This window comes from Moschus berezovskii, chromosome 17, assembly GCF_049115385.1.
Source record: "Moschus berezovskii isolate FMDL1 chromosome 17, NW_MosBer_1.0, whole genome shotgun sequence".
Taxonomy (NCBI): Eukaryota; Metazoa; Chordata; class Mammalia; order Artiodactyla; family Moschidae; genus Moschus; species Moschus berezovskii.
This window is the reverse complement of record NC_142476.1, coordinates 54,527,386-54,542,311: the sequence shown is the minus strand read 5'-3', so window position 1 is coordinate 54,542,311 and position 14,926 is coordinate 54,527,386. Positions and strand designations below refer to the sequence as shown.

The 14,926-nt window shown below is 34.0% G+C and overlaps 1 protein-coding gene across 1 annotated transcript in view; it reads right to left on the bottom strand.

Annotated features, from left to right (window-relative positions):
• The window catches only part of KIFAP3 (kinesin associated protein 3), a 151,629-nt gene that overhangs the window by 47,136 nt on the left and 89,567 nt on the right, over positions 1-14,926 (bottom strand). The window contains exons 12-17 of the mRNA XM_088845481.1: positions 13,567-13,675; positions 12,259-12,371; positions 11,656-11,821; positions 10,906-11,031; positions 6,605-6,703; positions 4,758-4,843 (exon numbers count right to left, since the gene is read on the bottom strand). Of these exons, the coding sequence (XP_088701607.1) occupies positions 4,758-4,843; positions 6,605-6,703; positions 10,906-11,031; positions 11,656-11,821; positions 12,259-12,371; positions 13,567-13,675 (699 nt within the window). The remainder of the gene's footprint in view (positions 1-4,757; positions 4,844-6,604; positions 6,704-10,905; positions 11,032-11,655; positions 11,822-12,258; positions 12,372-13,566; positions 13,676-14,926) is intronic.

Genomic DNA, 14,926 nt, shown 5'->3' with positions numbered 1-14,926 from the left:
TACAGAAAGGTAAAGAAACATTCTTCAAACAGAATATGCGATGTTTCCAGAGTCTGGTGTCCATCTATCCGCTGTATTGGACTTCTTCTAAGAACCTCAGCCATAACTATGACTCAGTTGATGGAGTAGCAGCATAGGACTTCCAGATCACACTAATGATGAAAATGTGAGTATCTTTAAATGGTCTCAGTTTAACAACTTTGGTATTTCTGAATAACATTTTAGACTTTTAAGTTTTCCAAAGTATGAAATGAAACAATCTAAAATTGCTTGGCAGCATATCAAATACACACTTCATAAGTCTGATGTAGAGAGAATTAGGTAAACCTTCAGACTACTTGTTCAAATTTGTTTTATACTAACTCACATGATCAGATAGCATTTTAGGGAACTATATATATATAGGTAGTTGATATATCACCAGTTTCATTTCACTGATTCTTCTTCTTGGATGTCCTCTTATTCACAAGACTTTTTATGAATGTAATAATCTAAAAATAATTTTCTTTGTGAGTTTATATTTTAAGTCTGAACAAAATTTATAAGTTCTTGCAAGGAACATAGGATCAACAAAGTAAAATGAAAACTAAAAATGTTCATCAGATTTCAAAACATGACAGTCCAGATGACTTTTATTAGCACCATTTCAATGGAGTAATGGATGCAGAGGAAGAACTGGTAGAAAAGAGAAAGGGGAAGGTAGAAAAGATGGGAAAATGAAAAAATGGAGGAAGTAATATTTAGAGATTTTTTCAAAATGTGGATTCTAGAGAGAAAGAAAGAAAGAGGACAGAAGATGCAAGGTGGGGAAAACTCATACTTAAGATCAGAGACTTGAGCCCAGAGCTTAGAAATACTGGGAATGAGAATTTTATCTTATAAGAAACATATTCATATTTTACAATAAATATTTTGATAAGACTAAGCTGGTCTTTTGGAACTATCACTAACTTACATTCTTACCCAAACCTACCTAATACAAACATCCAAACGTATTTTTACTTTCTATCACTTCTTCTCAAAATAAGGTAATTTTAAAAGTATGATAAAGGCGATTCATAACAGACTGACATCTCTCTTCTTCTTGCTTAAGGTAAGATAATCAGATATAGAATTTTAGGAAGTTTCTTACTGTTATACTATATACTTTATATACAACAATGACATCAGTGATCTCCTAGAAAATAGTACAAGAACCATGAAACTGTTTATAAACTCTGTGACCAGTGGCTTATGTGTTAAAACATCTTGGTTAAACAAGGGTTTAATACATAAAGCTTCCCTATTTTAATTTATATATCAAAGCTAAAATGTCAGTGTACTGATTTAATTTTAAACCAGTAAAGATATACTGGTCAAATCCAAAAATCAGGTGATACCAAATAAACATGAATTTCTGAACTAAAATGTAGGAGACTGATCAGAAAGTACCTGTTGATTATCTGATTTTGTAATGAAATCACTAGCAGAAATGTCAACTAGAGGATTTCAAGGACATTATAAATTGATTCTTTATATACTTCTATTCTGATCCTTTTTAAGGGGCTTCCTTGGTAGCTCAGCTGACAGAATCCGCCTGCAACGCAGGAAACCCCAGTTTGATTCCTGGGTTGGGAAGATCTGCTGGAGAAGGGATAGGCTACCCACTCAAGTATTCCTGGACTTCCCTGGTAGCTCAGCTGATCCTTTTAAAACACTTAAGTTGAACACGACTGAGTAGGTTATATTCAAGAAATTTTTTACAGGGTGGCCAAAATAAATAGTGTAAATAGAGTCCAAAGAAGGAACGAGATTGCCCATGTGTGTATGCCACAAGCAAAAAAATATTCAAAGAAAAGTATCATCTAGCACATCCCAGGTACAAGGGTCAATTCCAGGTGGAAGGGCAGCACAAAGTCTGAAGAAAAGTCTGCAAAGTGAGCAAGTTTCTAATGCAGGACTCAGATTATCCCTCTGATCAAATTCTTAACAGTGACATATACTTTTAAAATTTCTAAAGTCATGAAAAACATTAAAATTTGGGGGTGTTTCATCATTCCAAATAGTTCTAACAGTTAGAATCAGACATGGCACAACAAACTGGTTCCAAATTGGGAAAGGAGTATAGCTGTATACTGTCATCTTGCTTATTGAATTTATATGCAGAATACACCATGCGAAATGCCAGACTGGATAAAGCACAAGCTGGAATCAAGATTGCAGGGAGAAATATCAATAACCTCAGATATGAAGATGACACCACCTTTATGGCAGAAAGCGAAGAGGAACTAAAAAGCTTCTTGAAACTGAAAGAGGAGAGTGAAAAAGTTGGCTTAAAACTCAACTTTCAAAAAACTAAGACCATGTCATCTAGTCCCATCACTTTATGGCAAACAGATGGGGAAACAATGGAAACAGTGAAAGACTTTTTCTGGGGTCCAAAATTACTGCACATGGTGACTGCAGCCACGAAATTAAAACTCTTGGTTCTTGGGAAAAAAGCTATGACAAACCTAGACAGCACATTAAAAAGCAGAGACATTTAGGTCTGTATAGTCAAAGCTATGATTTTTCCAGTAGTCATGTATGGATATGAGAGTTGGGACCATAAAGAAAGCTGAGCACCAAAGAATTGACACTTTTGAACTGTGGTGTTGGAGAAGACTCTTGAGAGTCCCTTGGATAGCAAGGAGATCAAACCAGTCCATCCTAAAGGAAACCGGTCCTGAATATTCATTGGAAGGACTGATGTTGAAGCTCCAATACTTTGGCCATCTGATGCGAAGAACTGACTCATTGGAAAAGACCCTGATGCTGGGAAATACTGAAGGCAGGTGGAGAAAGGAACAACAGAGGATGAGATGGTTGGATGGCATCACCAACTGGATGGACATGAGTTTGAGCACGCTCTGGGAGTTGGTGATTGACAGGGAAGCCTGGCGTGCTGCAGTCCATGGGGTCACAAAGAGTCAGACATGACTGAGCAACTGAAGTGAACTAACATCATTCCAAAACAACTTGTAAAACAAGTCAATGTATACAACAAAATTTATCAAAGCCTTAAAAAATAGTTATGCGATTCTATTTTATTAAAAAAAATTTAATGACCAAACTGTAAAGTTGATGGTGTTGAGTTTTAGCAAGACTGTCATCAACCCCCCTGATTCTCTGCAATAATTTTTCTGAAAAACAAGTGATTCTGAGATGACATGCAGACTAGATATAAAACTTTGAATATGTATAAAATCTCTTTAAGTAAGCAACCTCTAGTCAAAAGTAGAAAGCCAAAGGTTTTAATAATGTTTAAACAATGAATTTAATGTGCAGAAGACCTAAATAGACATTTCTCTAAAAAAGACAAACAGATAGCCAATGGGCTAATGAAAAGATCCTCAACATCACTAATTATCAGAGAAATGCAAATCAAAACTACAATAAGGCACCATCTCACCCCAGTCAGAATGCTATCATTAAAAAAATCTACAAATAACAAAATGCTGGAGAGGGTGTGGAGAAAAGGGAATTCTCCTACACTGTTGGTGGGAATGTAATTGTCACTATGGATAACAGTATGAAGGTGTCTCAAAAAAGTAAAAATTGAGCTGCCATATAATCCAGCTGCCCCACACCTGGGCATATATCTGGACAAAACTATTATTCAAAAGGATACATGCACCCCATATTCATAACAGCACTATTCACAATAGCCAAGACATGGAAATAACCTATCCATCCATTGACAGATGAATGTATAAAGATGTGGTACAAATATACACTGGAATACTGCTGCTGCTGCTGGGTTGCTCAGTCGTGTCTGATTCTTTGCGACCCTAGGGACTGTAGCCTGCTAGGCACCTCTGTCCATGGGGATTCTTCAGGCAAGAACAATGGAGTGGGTTGCCATGCCCTCCTCCAGGGGATCTTCCTAACCCAGGGATTGGGATCTTCCTGACCCGTATCTCTTATATCACCTGCATTGGCAGGTGGGTTCTTTACCACTAGCACCACCTGGAAAGCCCCTAATGGAATACTGCTGCTGCTGCTGCTGCTAAGTCGCTTCAGTCGTGTCCGACTCTGTGCGACCCCATAGACGGCAGCCCACCGGGCTCCCCCGTCCCTGGGATTCTCTAGGCAAGAACACTGGAGTGGGTTGCCATTTCCTTCTCCAAATGGAATACTACTCAACTATAAAAAATAAAATGTAATAAATAATGTTATTTGCAACAACATGGATGGACTGAGATAATCATACTAAGTGAAGTCAAAAACAGAAAGACAAATATCATATGATATAACTTATTGTGGAATCTAAACTATGACATAAATCAACTTATCTACAAAACCGTAATAGACTCACAGACATAGAGAACAGACTTGTGGTTGTCAAAGGGTAGAAAGGTGGGAGAGGGATAAAGTGGGAGCTTGGGGTTAGCAGATACAAACTAGTATACATAGAATGGATAAACAACAAGGTCCTACTGTATAGCACAGGGAACTATATTCAACATCCTATGATAAACCATAATGGAAAAGGATATAAAAAAGAATGCATGTATATGTATCACTTTGCTGTACAGCAGAAATTAATGCAACATTGTAAATCAACCATACTTTAATTAAAAACTGAATTTAGTATCACTTCATTTTCTGAGCTTTACCAAAATACAAACTTGTGCTAACTGTACACTGAATGCAAAGTTCTAAACAGGTGTACAATGGCTCTTTCATTCCATAAAATAAAGACTATTATACTTTTGGTAGGAAGAAAAATTACTTACCGCTATAATATCTAATGTATTATCACAGACTTTTCGGATTTCATTATTTTTATCATGCATCAGATCTATGAGATATGCTGGAGCCTCTATATAAAAAGTGGTTAAAGATACAAACTGATACGAGGTTGTTCAAACACGTTAGAGAATTCTGCATTTCTCCAAATTCAAATATTAATCTGAAATCTAACTTTAAATTTTAAAATACAATCATTAATACAAGGTGACCAAAAAATCTAATGTTTCATTTACTTGGAAAACAGGGATAATAAAAGGAAAAATGAAATAAAAATAGGCAAGAAAAAGAGCCAGTAAATCTCAGAATGTATAAGGTCATACTTTTGAAAACATGAAAATTGTGACAATAACTAAAGAAGAAGCTCTAGAGCTACATGGCTGTAAAACTTTCTTGATTGATTTGACCCTCCTAAAAGTTCAGAAAAATTAATTTCAAACAGAAACTCACATACAAAGTATTTCACACAATAAAGGAAAAGAATCACTGTCAATCAAGTCAACAAAAAAAAAATCACATATATGGATATGGTTATTATAAGGAAGAGAGAACATAAGATAATTTCATATAACTAGTATTTCAAAAAGAAAACATTTAAGAAATTTATATACATATATATACACATACATATATATATGAAAGAATAATAGGAATCAGAATTAGAAAACTCAGAGAGGTAATTCAGGAAATAATTAAAAATCATTTCAGATATATTAAAACTAAGTTTATAGTAATATAAGAATAAATAAAAGCAACAGATAAACTCTGAGTTAAATAGAAGGTAAAAAACAAGAAAATTTGTAAAATTTAAAAAGATGAAAAGAGATTAAAAAGATTAGAAAATGACAGATATTAAAGGTAGGCAAAGAGGATTTGACATAATAGGAATTCTAAAGACAATCATGGCAATAGAACAAAAAAAATACTATAAACTACAACTCAAGAAAACTTTCCTAAAATTAGAAAAAAGACAAAGTACAAACACTGTATTTGCATACTTAGAAAAATCAAGCAAGGGTGATGAATACCAACTCAAATTCTAATAAAACTATAGTGGCTTAAAAAACAAAACAAAACCCTGAAACATCTTTTGGTCTTCCTGGCAGAAAGATCAAGTCACTTATAAGGGAAAGGAAAGTAAGTTGTCAATATACTTTATGAAAGATAATTAGTAGACTATATACTTCTCATTGGCAGCAATTAAAGGTGGAAAAATACCTTCAAAATGATGAGGGAAATAATGGGCAATCTAGAAATTTCATATTCTGCCAAATTATATTTAAAGAGGACAAACTAGTTATTTTCAGATACAGATGCATTTTATTACTATAGATGTTCACTAAGCAGTATAAGAGAAAGTAATCAATTAAGAAAGAAAACCAGTGTAGAGAAACAGAGGAACTGAATTCAGGAAAAAATAGTAAATGATTAAATAAATGCATTAACATACCATGCGTGTGTGCTAAGTGGCTTCAGTCATGTTCCCCTCTTTGCGACCCTATGAACTGTAGCCTGCCAGGCTTCTCTGTCCATGGGATTCTCCAGGCAAGAATACTGGAGTGGGTTTAACATACCATAAATCCTAAATAAACACTGGCTCTTACAAAGCAATAATCAAAATAATAGTTAATTTAAAAATGTTATAAAAAGAAATGGAATGTATAAACAACAGTATGGGAAAAGGGAAGGATAGATAAAGAAAACTCAAATCAAGATAGAAACCTCACTGAATCTAAAAGAGGCAGTAAAGAAAGTTATAATTTCCAATACCTAAAAATGTATCTTTTCTGAATATGTGAAGTATCATTACTTATGATGAACACTGAAAGGATACGTGTTTCCTTGATTATGACATCTCTTGTGGCTTGATGGAAAACCATTTGGTAGAAGACATAAATTATCTGACAAACAAATTCATCATCTTCTTGTTGAGCTAAAAGGCAACAGAAAACTTCAAATAAAAATACTAAGTTATATACAGTATATTATCACATGTGAAACGATTCTGACGTGGTTGGGGGCTCCCCACCTCAGCACTCTGTGGATTTAAGAGGCTGTTTCTTCCGGAAGTGTATAAAGTAGCCTGGGATAGAACCTGCACACTGAATTTACTAATTAAGAAATCAGAAACCAGAACTATAAAGGTGGCATAGATATACAAGAAACTATTCTTAAAAAAAAAAATAAAGATTCTATCTTACTTTCTTTATTCTTACCAGAAAAAAAAAAACTAAGTTATATACAAAACTAAAAAACACTGAGGGGAAAAAGTGAGGAACGAGAAAACCCAAAGGTGACAAGGAGACAGGTAAAGGATAGTTTAAATTATTTGTAATATATGGCTGCCATACATCATTTATGTTTTAAATGTTTTTTCTAAATTACATGATTATCAGTCAAAAATTTCATAATGATATATTTTCAGAAGTTTTACTAAGTTTGGTTGTTGTTAAACTAAATAGGTTATGACTTTGTAAAACAAAAATAAAAAATAAGATTTTGAAGAGAGAAATTATATCATCTCTGATTCCAAACCAAACTATTTGAGACTGTTCATCTCAAAAGGCTGTATTTAGGAAGAACTGAGAAACAAGATAGTTTAAGAGAATAGTAACAGTGCTTTAATAGTAATTTTTGCTATATTGACACCAAGTATAAAGAAATTTATTAAATTAACCTCTAAGTCTCTAATGTGAAATGGCAAAACTTACCACCACTTGTGGGGAGGAGGTTTTTTGGTCCCTCATAAAAATTCTTCAGATAATTTTAATTTGTAAAATAAATCTTGTTCTATTTTGTCTCTATAATGTTGACCTCACAGGACAAAAATGGTTCTTAAAAAAAAAAAATCACACCCTCTAAATTCTAAGTTTCTGGTATAAATTAGATTATTATAAACAGGTTTTTTCTTCATTGAATAATGTTAACAAAATTAAACTTCAATTATTGGCATGAAGTAATAAAGTAACTTTAGCTCCACACTAATTAATTATACTAGTAAAAAGAATGTTATGCATGCATACAAACTAAGAAATGTTTATTATCATAAAAAGATGACTTTAACAGAATGTCAGATGACCACTGATTAATATTATGTAATGGCAAAGGCAAATACTTACAGAAATACAATTTTTAGGTATTGGTTATGAAATCTGATTAACTAATAGTTTGATACCAACTCTTGGCAACAGTTCAGTGGTATCTGTTAGACAAATATTTACAGGTCAACAGAGCATCTAACTAGTTGGGTGAAATAAACTGTGATTTCTTCAAAGTCCAGCCATTCCAAATAATTTTCCTCACTAATTTACCAAAGTACCACTCAGACTATTTGGGTTAAAATTTTATTAATTACTCTGTTGGCATACAATGTTCCCTCATTTAACCCCAAGGGTTTTAATTTTGAAAATCCATTTATTTCCAAAAAATATTAGTATACAGCCTCTGCCTGTGGTAACATGTCAGAGAACATCAAAATATGGTAAAACACTGAGCTGGCTCTGTTATTTTATCTCTCAGTCATAATCAATGTGAGACAGCAATTTAAGGACCCAGGTCATTTTGTTTCAACTTTCTCCAGCTCACTACAAAATCCTCATTCTCATTATGACAACTACATTGTCTTTAGTTTCACCTCCCAATTACCTAGCCTTTCAATTACTTCTAACATGAAAACTCCTGGCTGTGAGAAGGGTGTACCAAAGCAAATCCACATATATTACTTGTAGAAATACTTCAAATATGGAGGCACTATCTCTAGATGACCATTAAAAACGAATATGTAAAAGAATTTACAAATCAAACTTTTCAAGATTTAGCAGAGAAAACTGGGCAAAAGAATAAATAGGCACCTCACTTTATCTGCCATATCTAACAGCCAATAAACACAAATAGGTACTAATTTCATTAATTATTGTTAGTCCCTGAGTCGTGTCCGACTGCTTATGACCCCATGGTCTGTGTAGCCCACCAGGCTCCTCTGTCCACGGAATTCTCCAGGCAAGAATATTGGAGTGGGTTGCCATTTCCTTCTCCACATTAATTATTCCGTTTCGTTCCGTCGCTCAGTCGTGTTCGACTCTTTGCGACCCCGTGGACTGTAGCCTAACCAGGCTTCTCCGTCCATGGGATTCTCAAGGCAAGAATACTGGAGTGGGTTACCGTTTCCTTCTCCAACATTAATTATTAGGAAGTGCAAATTAAGATCACAATGCAGTACCACTACGGAGGCTACAATTAAAGAGGTTGGATGCTGAAATATGTTGGTGATGTAGAATAACTGGAACTTCTGTACATTGTTAGAGGGACTGAAAATTGGCACAACTGCTTTGGAAAACAGATTGGCATTATTTTTGGTCAAATACATGCATACTCTCTTCTACTCCTAAGTGTGTGTCTAATAGAAATGAGCAAATATGTTCACTAAATGAAACATTTAAGAATGTTTATAGGAGCATTACTTATAAAAGCCCCTTTCTCTTAAAAAACAAACAGAAAACCCACCCTACTATGAACCAATAGTTAGAAAGGAAAAATAGTAGTATATTTATTTACAGAGCAATAAAGGGAAACACTTCAGTACACAACAAAGATGAATCTCAGAGTTATAATTCAGGGCAAAATAAACTAGATTCTCTTTCTAAAAGGTTGAAAACTAAGCAAAATTCATCTATGGGTGATAAGAGCAAAAACAGAACCCCTCTGGAGAAGGTGGCAATGACTGGGACGTGGCAGAAGAGGGATTTCTAGGGTGCTGGTAATAATTCATTTCCTCATATGAGTGGTAATAACATGAGAACTCTCACTTTAAAAATTCACTGTTCTACATATACCTATAACTTCTGTGTTTTTCTTTATGAACACTTCAAAAAAAGACTATTAAAATAATATAAAATACATATATATTATATCTGGCACAGGAAAGACTGAGATTAGAGAGTCTTTTTCAGCTTTCCATATTAGTATATTTAACTTCTATACTAATTAGCTACTTTTAATGTAAATCTGCTATGGGCCAAAGTGCATCCCTCCAAAATTCGTATGTTGAAGCCCTAAACCCAAATGTGACTATATTCAGAGAGAGGCTTAGAAGGAAGTACTTAAGCTTAAATGAGGTCATAAAGCTGGGGTCCTAATCCTATAAGATTAGTAACCTTATAAGAAGGGATACCATAGCACTTGTGTATGCTTGTGCTTTCTCTTGCTCCCTCTCTCCACCCAACTGCCCCCACCATATAAGGATGTTAGGATATAACAAGCTGGACTTGTGCAAGCCAAGAAGAAAGACCTCACCAGGAATCAAATTGGCTGGCACCTCGACAGACTTCCTAACCTCCAGAAATATGAGAATATGTATTTCGGTTGTTTAAGCTACCCAGTCTGCGATACTTCATTCTGGCAGTCCGAGCAGACTAATAAAACAAAGTCCTAGAGAACTTGACCCTAATAAAATATATTTAGAGTCAGACAAATTTTGTATGCAGTGGAAAATGATGAACTGGGTCCTTAAGAGCAAAATAAAGGTAAGGGGAAGACTATCTAGAACTCCTGGCCTACACTGTAATCCTAGCCAACGTGGCTAACTAAATTTATTTAAATTTTATTTAAAATCCAGGTTCTCAGTCCCAACAGCCACATTTCAAGTATTCAACAGCCACATGTATTGGACAGTGCAGATAGAGAGCATTTTCTTCATTGCAGAAAGTTTAGAGGACAACACTATATATGGATCCAGAAAAGAATATGATGATTAGAATTAGCTTCCTAATAAACCTTTCTGATTAGAAATCAAGTTATTATAAAAAAGGGTTTGTGCAAGGAAAGAGATATAATTCAACCAAGACAAAGCTCAACAGAAAGAATGAATGGAAGAATATTTAGTTGTTCAAGGTTGATAAGAGCAGGGTAGTTATCTATAAAATTGGTCCTCAATCACTTCATAGGAACATTCTTAACCTTGCAACCTAAAACTATTTGGTAATATGCTATCTAATTCTAGTAAAATGTATATTTAATTCACTTTGCTAACTATATAATTTAAGTGGCTATAAGATGAGCAATGCAACAAGATAAATATTATCACTGCAGATAATGGGTTTATATATTAGCATAAAAGTAAGATAAATTATAATTTACCATTTAGCAACTCAATGAGTGCAGGGATTATCCCCGATTTGGCTAGCAATGCAGCACAAGAGTCATCCATAGATACAGTTCCAATCATTATAACCACTTCTAAAACAAGGTCATCTTCTGCAGCACCTAGTGAAGTGAACATCACAGAAAGTTTTCACTGAAAAGTCTTGATACAAATCCTCTTATATTTCCAAGATTCTAATTCACAGAAAGGATACTGAAAGCTATTAAATCAGTTCTTATGACCCTTTAACATGTGTACAGATTTGTCCTCTTCCCAAAGCTCCATGTTCAGAGAATTCCATTCCACAATGAAAGTTCGTGGTTTCTGGAGCAGTAGAGAGGTTGTATTGTATTTTCCATAAGTCTTTGAAAATATAAATGAATGACAATGTAAACAAAGAAAATAGAAGAGTCATTTCAATGCCTCAAAGAACTTTGTGTGCGCACGTGAACTCATGTAGAGCAGGATGGTTATTTGGTAATTTTAAAAAGGCAGGATAAAAAAATAGTAAGGCAGGATAGTAAAGGGAAACTAATATTAAGAAAACATATTGTTAGGGAAAAGAGTATATACATATAAGAGGAGAACCAGTGACTGCTTTTTTGGGGAGAAATAAATTAGAAGTAGGGCTAGAACTAGAGGCCTGGGAACACAATATAATAATGGTCACAAAATACTGCTCTAGCAGCTTTACCCACAAAAGACAGAAATAATGATTATGCAGAAGTGAGATACTTAGCACAGACCTGGTTTTAGCTTATCCTTGAGGTATGGAACCAGCTTATACTCCTTAAGGACCAATTCCCAGTCTAAGTCTGGAATGGTCAAATTTGCAAGAGTTCCTAAACATTCAATCACAAACTCCTCCTCTTCATCGTTAGAGATCTGAGCAGCAAGGTCCCCAACATAATCCTGAAGAAAACAAAATTTAACATAAATTTAAAATATTTCTACATAAGAACTAATCTAATAATTTAATGCATAGGAAGAAAAACTATCAAATGTGATTCTCTTGTTTTAATTGTTCTTCAATCACTCAATCGTGTCCGACTCTTTGCAACCCCATAGACTGATAACTTGGCTAAGGGAGTCTATGGTGAATTGGTTTAAGGCAAGAAAACTGGAGTGAGGTTGAAACGGTTAGGGACAGGGATCATAAAACAAAAACAGTATTAAAACTTAGGTTGAAATCTCTAGGAGCTAAACTTCCTAGGAAGTTGATAAAAAGAAGAACCAACTTGGGTCATGAATTAATACTTGGCAAGAGATAAGGAAGAGTTATATTTCCAAACTTTAAAACTTCAGTTCCAGGCTATCTTAATAGACAGAAAGCCAAAGACAACACTTACAATAAATAAATTTTTAGTTGGTCCATCATGCTGGGAAATGTTCCTAATCATTTTCATCAGCAATGGATCCTTGAACTTCAGAGCCCTCTTCATGAGCATCTTCAGCCCATTTCCTGGTAATAATAACAGAGAAATTCCCCAATAAAATTAAGGTTCATTTAAATTTAATGATCTTTAAAATTTTCAGCTCTCAAGAAAACCCAATTTACACATAGAAAATACATAAATTTTATAGAATCTATTAATTTTAATAAATGTATGCCTCTCTATAATTCATATATTATATCAAGACAGAATATTTCCATTCACTGCAAAAGTTCCCTTGTGCTTAGTTGATCTTCCCAATACAATTACTTTTCTTCTTTTCTCTTCAATTTCCTCTTTTTTGTATTTTCTTTTTAAACACAGATTTTGCCTCTTCTAGAATATCACATAAACAGAAACAGTCTGTATATGAAACGTGTACCACAAATTTGTAAAATATACTTCTTGATCCATAAAAATAGTATTTCTAGGAATTTATCCTAAGAATATAAAAATGGAAACATCAAAGATTCAGAGAAAGAAAAATTATGCAGCATTGTCTGTAATAGAAAAGTGGCACAAACTATCCAAACAGCAGATTAAACTATGGAAAATCCTTTAATGAGCTATTTTTTCAGCTACTGGCAATTACATTTAATAAAAGTATTTAATCACATGGAAAGATATTCAGATATTATTAACTTTAAAAAACAATGTCACCAAATATACAGAATCCCATTTCAATTTACAATATGCAGAAGCATTGTACCAAAGTTTTATCTATGACTATCTCTGGATAGGGGAAATAAAATTTTTTATTTTTTCCTATTTGCGCATTTGTACTTTTTGATAATTTACATGTATACTTCTCAAATAAGTAAAAACTACTGAGCAAACTCTGAAATACCAAAATATATGACAAATCATTTCATGAAGATACTACAGAAACAAACAGCTAATCTGCTTGTACTGCAACATCTTACACTGTAACAGACTGCTTTACAAATAAGAAGTTTTGTTTCACATAGAAAATATTTTTAAAAATTAAATTTCAATTAAGGGTAACTGACAAAATAGTTTATAAAATGTTGCTAAAGAGTAAGTCTGCGTATGATGTAAGAATATTTATGAGTCTGACATTTAAGGATTTGGGTTATAATTTTTTAAATTATAGAAAAATGTAATTCACATATTTACCATAATTCTTAATTCCTTATTATCTATTTTCTATCATTTGCCATTGGCATATGATAGAGATTATCCATGAAGCTCAAAAGCACTAACCTTCACAGATAAGCTGTACATTCCTTTTGTTAGCAGCAAGATTAATGCAGAAAGAAATGAGTTCCAAGTCAATTCGCTCATCTGAACACTCAAAGAGCATCTTCATTAACTAGCAAGAAGCACAAGACATATTTCATTCAAAACACCCCCGAATACATGAAAGACACAGGCAATGTTTAATCACAGTATGTTATCGTAGATTGTATGTTGGAAACAATACAATTACATTTTCAACACAGAGTAGGCTTTTACTACTCAATATCTTAGTGAACTATTAGATGCTCAGTGTTAAATATAAGCTTCCAAGTACAGTGGAGAATGTAACAGAAATATTACATAAAGACTTTGCTTTTAAGGAATTTAAAACATCGTGGGGAAGTAGATCACTCTGAGCAAAGAAAACAGCTTGTGTAAAGGTCATAAGGCAGGAAAAAATGTCATTCTTCTGAAGAGTTAAAAGAAAGCAAACATGGAGTGAGGGAAATAGTGACAAGAGATAAGAAGGTAAAAGCCAGAAAATGCAGGGTCTTGAAGTACATGTTAAGGATTTGGGGCTTCATCCTAAGGAAAATGGGAAGATGTTAAAGGCCTCCAAATAAGGAAAGTGTCAGAATAAGATTTATGTTTCAAGAAGATCTGACCAGTGTAGAAAACAGATTGAAACAGTCTAAGAAAATGTGGTAAGACCATCTAAAGGGCTAGCAGAAAAGTCCAGGTATGGTGATGGCTGCTTGGATTAGGTAGAGTAGTGGGGACAGAGATAAAAAGGACAGCTCAGAGATACATTTAGGAAAGACAATCAAACAGGATTTAATAACTGACTGGATGTTGGCATTAAGGGAGAAGAAGAAACAAAGATGACCCCCAGGTTTATACGCTGAACAACATGAATGACGGTGCCAATGCTTACCCAAAGACAGAAATTAGAATAGGAAAAAACCTCAAAGGGAAGACAGTAATTTTGGCTTTTGGATATGTTGAATTTAAGCTGTCTATGTGACAGTCTAGTGCAGATAGTAAATAAGTTATAAACACAATTTTAGAAGACATGATCAGACTGAATGTACGATTTTAGGAATTGTCATTTACGGTTGATAACTGAACCTGCAAGGTCTAACCCGATCATCTGAAGATGTATATAAAATAAGGAAAGAACTCTACTTAATAAGAGAAAGAAAGATGGGTCTGGGAAGCAGCAGACAGAAAAAGAGGAAGGAACAGATAGGCTACTTATGCCATTTAGCCATATCTACTCTTGTCATGATAAGAGGTCACTGCTATATAATAAAGGATAAATGACAAGTCTTATGCCATACTTTTGAGAAGCTAGTCTACTATTATTGGCAAATAGTAAATTAAC